The 13,466-nt window shown below is 47.6% G+C and overlaps 1 protein-coding gene across 12 annotated transcripts in view; it reads left to right on the top strand.

Annotated features, from left to right (window-relative positions):
• The first annotated feature begins 976 nt into the window (after window positions 1–976).
• Window positions 977–13,466, top strand: part of Eps15l1 (epidermal growth factor receptor pathway substrate 15 like 1) — a 74,673-nt gene continuing 62,183 nt past the window's right edge. For 7 of the 12 annotated variants that reach the window (XM_015489208.2, XM_048795206.1, XM_015489207.2 and 4 more), the window contains exons 1-8: window positions 977–1,088; window positions 2,211–2,252; window positions 2,537–2,626; window positions 3,118–3,165; window positions 5,399–5,494; window positions 6,245–6,307; window positions 9,179–9,304; window positions 13,062–13,121. In XM_015489208.2, coding sequence (XP_015344694.1) covers window positions 5,477–5,494; window positions 6,245–6,307; window positions 9,179–9,304; window positions 13,062–13,121 — 267 coding nt within the window. In that variant the 5' untranslated portion in view covers window positions 977–1,088; window positions 2,211–2,252; window positions 2,537–2,626; window positions 3,118–3,165; window positions 5,399–5,476. Of the gene's footprint in view, window positions 1,089–2,207; window positions 2,253–2,536; window positions 2,627–3,117; window positions 3,166–5,398; window positions 5,495–6,244; window positions 6,308–9,178; window positions 9,305–13,061; window positions 13,122–13,466 lie in introns of those variants that run through there. The other 5 variants (XM_015489210.2, XM_015489211.2, XM_048795212.1 and 2 more) reach the window with 3 other exon arrangements.

Below are 13,466 nucleotides of genomic sequence, written 5' to 3'. Positions count from 1 at the left end.
TTTCTTGCTTACCACGGAATCTTTAAAAACAAAAAACAAAACCCCTCAACCCTGGAAATGTATTTTAGATTAATGACTCTCATTGCTGGTGGGAAGGGCAACTTTGTGCTCTAAGATGAAGACCTCTGGGGTCTATGAGTCAGTGGTAGGTGATAGGCCATCTGCACCTGGCCACCATCATTTTTTCTGACATTATAACTGACTGTCGTCTCCTTTCTGCTGGTTTTACTGCTCTGAGGAGATATGTTCTGGAAGCGTGCCAGAGTTTTAAACTCAGGAGGTCACACAGAATGCAATGACTGGACACTGTTTTTTTTAATAAGGTCCTGAGAAGCTAGGGGTAACAGTCACCCTTGGTCCTTTCTGCACCACTTCCTAGGGACAGTGTCAGACAAGGCTTTTGGGCTTTGAGGGAGGGAACTAGTCAGGGGGCCACTTTTCTGAGTAGCTGGAACTAAGGCATGTGCCACTTTATCTTTGCTTTGTCTTTGCTTAAGTGTTTGCTCCTTGGCCTCTGGCTTTTCCATATTGTTTTAGTTTTTTTCTGCTTTTTCAGGATTTTCCCTTTTCCTTTTTTGAAGGTGTTAGAGATGGAACCCAGGGCCTCCTGCATGCTAGGAAGTGCTACCCCAGCCCTGCTTTTCGCTTTGACTTTCCTCTCTATTTGCAGATCTTCATGCTCTTTTCCTCCTATTTTCATTCTCGGTATTTTTCTCTGCATTTTCTTTCTCCTCTTCCTCTTCCTCTTCCTCCCCCTCCTCCTCCTCCCCCTCCTCCTCCTCCTGTACCTCCCTGGGGCATCNGATTGAGCCCAGGGGCTCCCTATCACTGAGCTACATCCCCAGCTGTCTATTTTTTATTTTGAGACAGGGTCTCACTAAGTTGTCCAAGCTGGCCTCAGACTTGCACTCCTCCTGCCTCAGCCTCTGGGCTGCTGGGATTATAGGTGGGTGCCACTGCTCCCAGCCTGTACTTTCACTTCTTTGTCTGCTCACAGGTGTTGGCGTCCCCCAGAGGAGCTGACTGTATTCTGGGCATTATTTTTAACCCGAAATGACCTTTTTCAGCATCACAATTGCAAGTGACGAGTGCGTATTAGTTCAAAGCCAGTAATCATCACTGGAAGCAACCCTCCTCCCCTGGTTTTCTTCGTTATAGAAATTGGATAATAGCATTCAGGAAGTTTTTTTTTAATATTTATTTTTCAGTTGTAGATAGACACAATATCTTGATTTTTTTTTTTTTTTTTTTTAATGTGGTGCTGAGGACCAAACCCAGTGCCTCACACATGCTAGGCGAGCGCTCTGCCACTGAGCCCAACCCAGCCCTTGTTTAGGAAGTTTTGAGAAATACTGTGATCCCACTTCGCAGACAATGCTCCTTCTACCTGTACACTGAGGAAGAAGTTTCTAGCACATGAACTCTGGGGACACGTTCAACCCACAGTGCTCAGTAACTCACACCAATACTTGGGAGCCTTTCGCAGCCAACATTTTAGTGACTCCTAATTCCCTAGCAGGCACTCTTCCTCAGATGTCGCCTTCTCCCCATTGAGGGATGGCCTGTTGAGGTCAGCTGAGAGGTGGTGGACTTGGGAGCTGTGTGGACTTGGCCACTGGCCAGGATGGATCCAGGCATGCTATGCTGTACATGGCCTTGCTTAGCCGGATGACCCTCAGTGAGGCGGTTACTTCTCTGAACAGCAGTCTCAGGAACCTGGGGGGCTGGAGTGTGGACTGCCTTCAGTGCCAAGCTGAGTACTTTGAGTTTCCTGCCTGCTGTAGTGCGAGGGATCACTGACCAGCTCTCTTCTTGTAGGTGCTTATCAGTGTGTTTTTCTATGCTGTCACTCAGGTAGCTGGTAGAGGACGGACAGGATAGGTTAGGACAAGACCCAAGGCAGGGAAAACCAGTTGGCAACCTGCATGCCTGGTAAGTCATGATCACGTGCAGAAATTCCTGTTCTGCTTTTGGAGCCAGACAACAATGTATTTTGGTAATGACGTAATTGCTATCAAGGTTGAGAGTAAACTTAATGGTACACACTTGAGTCCAGTTGTTCTAGGCCAGCCTGAACAATACAGTAAGACCTCATCTCCAAAAAGAAAGAAAAAAGAAAAGAAAGAAAGAAAACTGAGGTGGAGGTGAGGGGTGATAATTTTTGTTCCAGTGTGTCCACTTTTGACCAATATCTGTGGTTTTGTTTACAGATTCCCACTGGAAATCCATTATATGAATCTTATTATAAGCAGGTAAGTTTAGCCGATGTCTCTTTATTGATTGGTTGACTGGTGCCAGGGTGGAACCCAGGGCTCTGCTCATGCTGAGCACACGCTCTTCCACTGAGCCACACCCCAGTCAACTAATGTCTTTTTGGTGAATCAGAGAGTGATAGAACTGAAGCACAATCCCAAATTGATGCCCCACTGACGGGCCTTTTTGTCCTTTTCCGTTCTCTGAATTGTTGTGGTGACTTGCTGCTTACTTGTTGCCCATTTGCTACAGAGTCACCTTCACTCTTGGTCTCCCACTTCAGGTGGATCCAGCGTACACAGGGAGAGTTGGGGCGAGCGAGGCTGCGCTTTTTCTAAAGAAGTCGGGACTCTCAGACATCATCCTTGGGAAGGTAGGTGAAGATGAATAGTGATTTCTGTGGCTGCTCAGGGTCCCCTGATAGATAGAGGCCATTTACCCAGATCCCTGTCCCTGGGGCCCCGCCTCCTGGGCAGTGGCCTGGTTAGTGTGAGCCTTTGGCACTGAAACTGCTGGGTCCAAATGTCTAGACAGCAGCCACCATCTCTACTTAGGTAGTAGACAGAGACCTGGGCACTTTTGGGGTCTTGATAGCTTGTGAGTTTATGTTGGGGTGAAATGATGTGATAAGCATTATTGGCTTTGAGGTTGAGTGGACCCCAGTTTCTCCAGGCCCTGCCACCAACTGGCTGTGTGCTCATGGGCAGAGGTTGCCTCTCCTGCAGTGCCAGGCATGGTCACCCCCACCTTGCAAGGCTATTGGTTTGGAAGGCCTACAGCAGACGGGTGGTGGTGGCTCTCGTTTCTGTTTACACATGCCATGATCAGCCAGTCACACTCATGGACGTTTTTGTATTTCCACAGATTTGGGACTTGGCCGACCCAGAAGGTAAAGGGTTCTTGGACAAACAGGTATATACACATTCACTCAGAGCAAGGGGAGGGACTGGGCCAGTGCCCCCTAGGCTGGGTGACCTCCGACCTTCCTTCCATGGACACTTCTGCACTGTCAAGGGTTGTTAGACCCAAGCACAGCTAGCAAAGTTAAAGTGGGAAGTTTTCCCTTTGAAAGGAAGGTCTTCTAAGGCTGAGCTCAGTGGCAGAGTGCTTGCCTAGCATGTGCGAGGCCCTGGGTTCGATCCTCAGCACCACATAAAAATAAATAAAAATAAAGGCAGTGTGTCCATCTACAATTACAAAAAAAAAAAAAAACTGAAAAAAAGAAAGGAAGGTCTTCTAAATACTTGGTGCCATCTCTCTTGGTCAGATATCTTTTAATGTTTTGTGACCTTATCAGTGATTAAAATATTTTTAAGACTCTTGGGGCTGGGGTTGTGGCTCGGTGGCAAAGCACTTGCCTAGCATGTATGAGGCACTGGGTTTTATCCTCAGCACCATATATAAGTAAATAAAGAATAAAGGTATATCAACAACTAAAAAATATTAAAAAAAAAAAAAAAAAAAGACCTTTTATTGGGCCGGAGTTGTAGTTCAGTGGTAGAGTGCTAGAAGGCACTGGGTTTGATCCTTAGCACCACATAAAAAAATAAAAGATGTTGTGTCCACCTAAAATAAAAAATATTCTTTTTTTTTTTTTAAAGACTTTTTATTTTGAAATAACTTTAGATTTTTGTAAAAGTTACAAAAACACTTTGGAGGGTTCCTGTGTATCTTTCACAGCTCTCCCCCAGGGATGGCGTCTCCTGTAACCATGGCATGGCAGTGAAAGCCAGGCAACTGAAGATCGTCAGTGGAGTTCCTCAGCGGTCTTGCTTTGGTCGTGGTTTGTAGTTCTGAGAAGTCTTATCTCACACACAGATTTGTGTAACCACCACCACCAACACCACATCAGGATACAGGACAGTTCTGGCACCCCAAAGACTTCCTAGTGCTGCCCCCTTGGCCGTCACACTGTAACCTCTGGCAAGCACTGGGCTATTCTTCATCACAGTGATTTCATCATTTCATGAATGTTTTATAAATGGAAAAATCCTTTTTTTTTTCCCCTTCTCCTTTTTTGTGGTGCTGGGGATTGAACACATACAAATGGGATTTTTCATTATTGTACTTGAATGTAATTTGAAGTGGTTTTAGATGTAAGTTAAGTTAGTTGCCCTTTCTACAAACTGTATTTGAAGGTCCATTGTTGTTGGGTTCCAGGGCCCATGCTCCAGCCCATCTAGAAGACACTCGACCATCACTAGACGAATACCTCTCTGCATGTTATAGGTGCTGAGAATTCTTGTGCAAAAGGAACCTGTCCCCTTCCCTAAGGCAATTCCTTTAAGTTTACTTCTGTCCCCCTTTCTCATCACCCCTCTGTGGCACTGTGCATTATATAAGGGCTTCTGGGGACATCAGCCTGAGAAAGGTAGATCTGTTGCCTCTTTGAAGACACCTTTAGAATAGTCACTGTGTTCATAGCTTTAAAACAGACCATGTTCTTAGACCAGTTGACCCATTTAAAACAAAAAACAAAAAAGAAGTAGGTAATGCCCAGAAAGGCCACTAAGCCAGTGGTGTGGCTGGTTCTGGGTGAGGTGGTGAGTGGGGAGGGCTGTTGACCTAGTTCAGGTCTCAGTCCCGGTGTGTGAGGCGAAGTTCACGTCGGGTCTCTGGGGGTAAGTGCGAGATGCTCATTCAGTAGGGCCAAGGGGACATGGTGAATTGTGAATATAAACTCCTAAGCAACTGGGTCTACTTCCAACTGTTCGTTTTAATATTAATATTTCTTTACTTATTTATTTTTGTGGTGCTGGGGGTGGAACTCAGGGCCTTGCACGTCCTGGGCAAGCATTTCCCCTGAGCGTGTCCCAGCAGCATACACATATTTGATCCCTCATTTGCTGTCTTAAGCATTTTAACTGGTTGCTTCATATGATATAGCAATACCTAAATGCTAGAAGCTCTTTTTTTTAAAAAAAAAAAATGTTTATTTGAAATTTCATGGTGTTCTGGACACGTGGGTATGGGCCAGTGTTAGCATACGCATTCCGTGGGTCCCCAGGTGAGTCCTTTCAGCTTTGGCACAGTGTTTATTGTGGAAGTCAAATCCCTCTTTCCCTGAAACCTGTTGGTGGAGACAGCTGTTCCCTGCCATCCCTGGCCTTGTGGTGTTGATGCCTCCCCTTTTTTGGGTTCGCAGGGTTTCTATGTTGCACTGAGACTGGTGGCCTGTGCACAGAGTGGCCATGAAGTCACCTTGAGCAATCTGAGTCTGAGCATGCCGCCGCCTAAATTCGTGAGTGTCAAAAACCTTCTCATTCATTGTGTCCAGTGCCACCTACGCACGTGTGTACACACATAGCTCCCGCTTCCTCACACTTTCCTTTTCCTATTGAATGAAATTCACATAATATAAAATTCACTATCTTAAAGTACCCAGTTCTATGATATATAGAACATTCACAGTGTCATCCAGCCGTCACCTTTGTCTAGTTCCAGAGCATTTCTACCATCCCAAAAGGAGACCCATTAGCACTCATTCCCCACTCCCCTTCCCCCCAGCCCCTGGCAGCCATCCTCTGGTGTCTCTCTCTGGATTCGCCTGCTCTGGTCATTTCTATAAATAGAGCCACATAGCGTGTGGCCTTTTGTGTCTGGCTTCTTTCACGCAGCACAGGTCCGTCTATGCAGGTCAGCGCTCCACTGTTTCCTGTGGCTGAATACTATTCTGTTGTGTGGATGGACCACATTTTGTTTCTTCTTCTGTCCATTGGTGGACATTTGGGTGTTGCCACCTTTTGGCTGTTGTGAATGACGCTGCTGTGAACATTTACCGACAAAGATTTGTTTGAACACCTGTTTTCACTCCTTTTGGATCTCCACCTAGAAGTGGGGCTGCTGGGTCATGGGGTCATTCTGTGCCTGACTTTTTGAGGTCTTCCTCTGTTTTGAAAGCTCTTTGAAATACGGATCTCTTTCAGTCCCCTCTTCCTGCTGAAATTTAATTCTGTGCTAGCCACAAGGGAATGTTTCTGTTTGTCCTCAGCACGACACCAGCAGCCCTCTGATGGTCACGCCGCCTTCTGCAGAGGCCCCCTGGGCTGTGAGGGTAAGTGAACAGGAGTGGCTCCTTGGCTGTCCTTGGCATGGAGTTGCTCTAGCCATTCGTGGTGTTGTTCAAACCATTTAGTAGGACCAGTGTGTCACCTGTTCTGTCTTAGTTCGAGTGGCCACAGGATGTGGGTGAAATACCTTTTCAAATGAAAATCTTTTTCACTGTCATTGGGAGTTGTCTACCGGGGTAAACAGCTGAGTTTCAGAAGTTGAGCTTGTAAGAGCTGTTAGTGAGGGCTGGGGATGTGGCTCAAGCGGTAGCGCGCTCGCCTGGCATGCGTGCGGCCTGGGTTCGATCCTCAGCACCACATACAAAGATGTTGCGTCCGCCGAAAACTAAAATATAAATATTAAAAAATTCTCTCTCTCTCACTCTCTCATTCTGTCTTAAAAAAAAAAAAAAAAAGAGCCATTAGTGACGGCTGGGCATGGTGGTGCGCCTGTATTCCCAGCTGCTTGGGAGGATGAGGCGGGAGGGTCTCTTGCGCCCAGGAGTTCAAGGCCAGTCTGGGCAACATATGGAGACCCCATCTCAATAAAATTAAAAAATAAGGGTCTGTAGTTACAATCCTTTATTCTTAGATCCCATTCTGTGATTTTGCCTCTTGTGTTAGTTAATATGAATACAAGAGAAAGCTGAGACCTTGCTTGTGTCTACAACCCCAAATGCATCTGGTTTATTTTTGGCCAGTTGTCACCGTGCCACTCTTCCCTTTGAGGCTCTCATTGCTTTCTGATAGCTGCTCTCTCAGCACATAAAATATTATTTTTAAAGACAGGATGTGTACACACATAGCTCCCACTTCCTCATATCTTCTAGTAAGCACAGAATTTCTCCTAAGGGACATGAGCACGGGGTGAGGACACACACTCCCTCATGTGAGGCTTCCCCCTCCGCTCCTCCTTGAGTTTGACTTTTGACTTTTTTTTTTTTCTTTTGTGGTGCTGGGGATGGAATCCAGGGTCTCACACATGCTAGGCCAGTGTCCTACCACTGAGCACCACCCCCAGTCCCAAATTTTCTCACCTTCTTCTTGCAATAAATTAAAGATAAACCTCCCCTGTGCCCCAAGCATTTTAGTCCCATTTGTACATGATCAGTTTGTTCCCTTCTTGGAAAGATAATGGAATCGGTTGGGATCAGGGCAGGGACAGGGTAGGAAGAGGTTCGTGTGTCCAAGGAGTCTGAAGTGTCTTCCTCTGTAATCTAGTAAGCACTTGGCCCGCGGTGATAGCGCTTCTGGTGGGTTTTCCTCTCTGGGGAGTCCAGGCTTTGAAAGTGAGCTGCTTTGACACAAGACACAGCGCCCGAGAGATCTCATTCTTTGAAACGTTGCAGCTCTGCTCCCTCATGGGTTATGTTCAGGCTTCTGTGCAAGAGCTGGCAGCTGTAGGGTCCTGGAGGCCTGACAGAGGAGCCAGGGCGGGAGGGACCAGGCGCTGTGACCGGGTGGACTGTTGTAAAGAGTGTACATTCCATTCAAGGTGCAGTGAGCAAATGGATCTAAGGGTCAAGTATTTGTTCCCAACGTGAGCATTCCTGGGCTTCCTGAGCCCCTGAGCCAGCAAGTGTGATGGCTGAGAGAATCCAGACACTGGGGACGGGCACGGAGCGCTGGCTCTCCAAGTGCAGCTGCTAGTGTGCGCCGTGTCTGTGTGTACACTTTCTTCTATTATCGATGGTGCTTTTTTCTTTAAAAGATTTATTTTTCAGTTTATTATTTCTTGCAGTGCTGGGGATTGAACCTAGGGCCTTGTACGTGCAAGTCAAGTGTTCTACCATTGAACCATATCCCCACCCCGAAAAATTTTTTTTTTAATTGTATAATACAGCATAAATTTAATGTCAAATGGCATAAAACCTACACACCTGTAAAAGTACAGCAGTGAAGATGCATCTCCTGCACCGTCTCATCTTCCCCAAGTGAAGCTTTGCACCCGTCAGACACCAGTGCCCTCTTCCATCCAGTGCCTTGTAACCACCCTTCTGCTTTCTGTGAATTTCACTAGTCTGTACCTCCAGTGAGAGGAATAAGACAGCGTTGGTCCTATGACTGGCTTCTTTAACTCAGGATCATGTCCTCAGGGTTTGCCCATGTCATATTGTCTCAGAATGTCACTGTAGGGTGTCGGTGGACACTTGTTAAGGGTGGGTTCTTGGTGGCCCTGTAGCTCCTGCATGTGGTCAGAATGAGAGGGGAGCAGGCTGCTTTCCCTTGTTCCACTTCATGGGGCCTTTATTTCCCTCAAGAGAGGAGACTGGAGTTCAGTGTTCAGACCCTTCTTGCCAGCAGTCCCTTCTGTGCTGCCTGCATTTTAACTTTTATTTTTCTCTGGGTGCTGGGGATGGAACCCACAGCTCCCCACGTGCTAGGCAAGAAGAACCCGACCATGAAGCTGCATCCCCAGCCCGATGCTTGACTGTTAGAGAGAACTCCTGTGTTTACAGTTGAAGTTGATCATTATTTGCTCAGAAACTAAAATCTGTTTGTTTTTGTCCTTCCTGGCGTGGGGGCTCCTTACAGGTGGGTGGGAGGCTCGTCTTTTTCTCCCTGCAAAGGCACCACCCCGTGTGCAGGCGCCCTCATGTGTGCTCAGGCAGCCCCTGGGGCAGAGCAAGATCCTGGCCAGCTGCTCTGTCCTGTTTACATTGCCCCTGGGCCCCAGGTTGCCAGAGAGCTGTTTCTATTAAGGCCTGAATTCACTTTGGACCCCCGAGGGGCCCAGTGTGCACTAAGATCCTAGAGCACCGTTAGCTAAGGGCCATGGTGGGTCCATGACCATTTTCGTTTGGCCTTGGGTCAGAGTTGGATTGGGATACACAGGCACCTTCATGGACTCTCGTGGTTTCTTTCTTTCCAACCAGGTGGAGGAAAAGGCGAAGTTTGATGGCATTTTTGAAAGCCTGTTACCCATCAATGGTTTGCTGTCTGGAGACAAGGTCAAGCCAGTCCTCATGAACTCAAAGCTACCTCTTGATGTCCTGGGCAGGGTAAGTGGGCACGGGTTGGTTTTCCACAATTCTTCACTGCTGCTGTCTTGGTTGTCACCATTCTCCCTCGCTTGGGTACTTGCAGCTCTTCTGTGTACCATCGGGAGCTGACTGTGGATGGAGAACCACACTTGGGCTGGCTCAGGGCCTGTCACAGGTGCACCTAGCTCATGAGGAAGATGATGGAATCCTCCCATTTCATGGATGGGGAGGCAGGCTTAGAAGTGAAATTGCTGCCTACAGGGCAGGCATAGAGCTGGGCCTCTGCCCAGTGCTGCCCCCTTTCCATTGTGCTGTGTGGGCATGTTCACCATTTTTTTTTTTTTTTTTTTTTTTTTGTGGTGCTGGGGCTTGAACCCAGGGCCTTGTACATGTGATGCAAGCACTCTACCAGCTGAGCTATATCCCCAGCCCCCATCTTTTCTATTTTTAATTACTTTTTTTTTTACCTGTCAAGCTTAAGGTTAATATACTTTCTTTCTTTTTTAATATTTTTTATAATAGATAGACACAATACCTTTATTTTTATGTGGTGCTGAGGATCGAACCCAGTGCTCACACATGCTAGGCAAGTACTATAGCTCCAGCCCAAGGTAAAGGTACTTTCAACTCTTGCAAATTTAGGAAAAATTTTAGACCTTCCTTTTTTTTAAAAAAAGGCTCACTTTTGGACTAGGGTTGTAGCTCAGTGGTAGAGTGCTTGCCTTGCACGCATGAATCCCTGGGTTTGAACCTCAGAACCACATTAAAAAAATAAATAAAAATAAAAGATATTTTTAAAAAATTTATTTAAAAAAAGGCTCATTTTTGGTCCTATTTAATACACATTTTGGGGGGGATATGGTTTCCTATTCCAGGATGGTTTCCCTCTAACAAGATTAGAGTTGTAACCTGTGGGTTTTCTCTGTGCACAAAACTTGGTTCTCTGGACTCAGAAAAGACCACTGTTAGTGTTGTCGTCTCTCTGAATGGGATCTCTGCAGTGGGGTGGGGGAGGTTCAGACCCAGGGTAGAGAGGCCCATGTAGGTCCTGCTGCGCCAGCCCATCCTAGGTGTGCCTCCTCTGGGTCTCGCTCCTGACCTTCAGCAGAGCTGTGGGGAACGGCTCCCCCGAATTACCTAAAAACACATACAGTCTCCAAAGCAGGTTTGTAGGCACCAGCCCGGCTTGGGTAGAACCTTTGTTGATACTTTATTTTGAAGTAGGACAGCCAGGGGAGGGGAGGATGAAGGGAGCCCTTCATCCTCACATTGGCCATGGTGTGGATGTGCAGGGCCTTGGTGTAGTGGCCTGTTCTGACATGGTGTGTGCCTTTATCTGGCAGTCCTTGCAGAATACCCAACTATGGAATGTTAATTCCAACTACTGCATCGTCCCTGCTTTGTGCCTGTCCCCATGCCATCTGGGTCTGATGCAGCCGTCTGTACACTGACCCTGTGTGCTCGAGTTCACCCGTGCACCTGCGCGTGCATTCTCCTGTGGAATATGGGTTCATCTCTGTGTCTGTATGCGTGCTCTGTATGCCCAGGCGTTCAAGTGACCATGCACTTGTGCATCTACGTCTGCACGCTTGCATTCCTGCACTCGCTCATTCAGGTATCCACATGCATCGCTTCATTTAATGAGCATTTTTCAGAGCTTGCTCTGGGCCAAACCTTGTACTGACCACTGGGAAGATGGGAATGAAATGAGAGCCAAGGAGGCCAAATAAATCCACAAAAGAAAGGTTAAATTATTAAAAAATAATAATAATTAAAAAAATAAAAGATCCTAACCACTGAGGGCTTAGGACGCACGGGCCCTGAGCTGGTGCTCTGTGGAGGAACTCATTGAACACTTGCAGCTGCCCTGTTATGGATGGTGGTGCCTCATTTTCCAGATAAGGAAACTGACCTTCAGGGTGATTGATAATCGCCCCCAGTCACACAGCAGCAAGGTGTGAAGAGGGGATGAAGTACTGTAGTGGGCAGGGTAGGGCAGAGTGAGAAGTATGTCCCAGAGGCCTGCCCTCTCCAGTGGCCCTGCACTGTGCCTGCTGCAGCGGGGCTCCCTGAGGGGAGTGGTGGAGGGGAGGCCTGACTTGCTGAGCAGAGGGCAGGGGAGAGGTCTCTGCAAAGAGGTGCCCTAAGATAGCCCCTCAGGGCAAGGGGACTCAGGCAGACAAGGAGTCAAACAGTCAGGACACATGATAGCTTGGGTGAAGGCACAGAGGCCGGAGGCCGCATGACATACTGGCAAGGGATAGGGTTCTCACTGGGCAGTTCTTCCCTTATGGACATTAGGCAAGCTTTGGAGACTTTCTGGTTGTCACACCTGAGTCCAGTGCTTTTGGTCTTGTGGGGATAGAAGCCAAGGATGCTGCCCAGTAGTGCACAAGACTGTCCCCTCCTCAGAGAATGACCCAGCTGCAAAAGTCAGTAGTGCCAGTGTGGGGAATCCCTGGTCTAAGGGGAGAATTGTGGAGCCAGCGAGGCCTACTCAAGTCCTGGCTGCACAACCCAGTCCCCAGAGGTCAAGATGGGGTTGGTCAGAGACGGACAGCAGCTAGGTTGAGAGAGACGACTGTGGGAGGAGGAGCAAGGATGAATGTTATTAGCAGGCAGGGCCGGGTGTATGTTCTGCTTAAGACTGGAGGCTCGGCCTCCATGGAATTGGAGAGACCTGTGCCGAGTGTGCAGCAGTAGAAGTGGAGAGGAGGAGTGGATTGAGAGCCTTCTGTGGACTGAAGTCCCCATGACTGAGCAAAGGTGAGGGGTATGCTGACCCATGAAGCAACATGGGTGGACCCTGGGAGTCCACTTTGCTTCAGGCCCATTGCTGCCGGGGTTAGGCATGTGTACAGGTCCTGGAGGGCTGACTTGGCCCAGAAAGGCAACACCTTAATTGTAGCCTTAGACACAGTCTGGAACCCAGGCCTGTCCACTGTCTTCAGGGGCCAAGTGGCTTGGCACTCTCCCTAGCTTCTGTCTCACCATTTAGCCTTGAGGAGAGGAAACGAGACCCCATAGCTACACTAATCTAGTGCCCACAGCCTGCCCAGCCATGCACTCGGTGGGAGGGGGCTGGGTTGGTGGGAGTGTGCAGGGCTTGTGTTTAGGGCCATAGAGTGTCAGAGACATCTTTTCCATCTAAGGTTTCTTTGTAAATCAGTCAAAAAAAAAAAAAAAAAATCAGGGCTGGGGTTGTGGCTCAGAGGTAGAGCACGCCTCTAGCATGCGTGAAGCACTGGGTTCAATCCTCAGCACCATATAAAATAAAGACATTGTGTCCACCTATAACTAAAAAATAAATATCTAAAAAAAAATCAGATTTGTATAACTTTAGCTGGGCATGGTAGCGCACACCTACAATCCCAACCACTTGGGAGGCTGAGGTGGGAAGATCACAAGTTCAAGGCCAGTCTCAGCAACTTAGTGAGTCCCTGTCCCAAAATAAAAAGGGCTGGGGATGTGGCTTAATGGTCAAGCACTCCTGGGTTCAATCCCCAGTATCAAAAAATGAAATAGTCTAGCCTTGGACATGACTGCATCATGAGGCTTGTCAACAAAATGAACACGGTGCAGAAAGGATCTGGGAATGAGTAGTGCCTCATCCGGTGATGGCTTTTCAGAGCCACAGACTGGGTCTTGGATACATTGATGGCCTCGTCCTCACCCGTGAGCTCTGTGGATTCAGAATCTGAGTTCGGGTGGGCAGGGCTTGCTGTCACCCAGGACCTTTATCTCCATGTAACCTTCACTGATCTGTCCCCTGCAGGTGTGGGATCTCAGTGACATTGACAAGGATGGACAGCTGGACCGAGATGAGTTTGCTGTGGTAGGCCCCTGCTGTGTCCCTTTCCCACACTGCTGAGGAAGAACATGTGCAGCTCACGTGGGGGTTTCTGGATTTGATTTTCTTTAATTTAAAAAAAAAGTGTTTATTTTGCCATAATTCCTGATACATAGAAAAGTTGCAGTAATACAGAGAAACTTCCTTGTCTTCACCCCCATTCTCCAGTGTTACTAGTTTACCATGTTTGTTTTATGTTTCTCCTCCCTCCCATGTATGTCTTATTTAGCTTGTCTAGTTTATTACTGTTTTACTGGAGGTAAAGTTGCAACATGAGCTTTGGAGAAACACATGGAACCATAGCCACTGCAGCCACCACCCTCCTCCTCC

Source organism: Marmota marmota, unplaced genomic scaffold, assembly GCF_001458135.2.
Source record: "Marmota marmota marmota unplaced genomic scaffold, marMar, whole genome shotgun sequence".
Classification (NCBI taxonomy): domain Eukaryota; kingdom Metazoa; phylum Chordata; class Mammalia; order Rodentia; family Sciuridae; genus Marmota; species Marmota marmota.
Note: the sequence above shows the minus strand (reverse complement) of the source record. Positions and strands in the feature narration are given on the sequence as shown.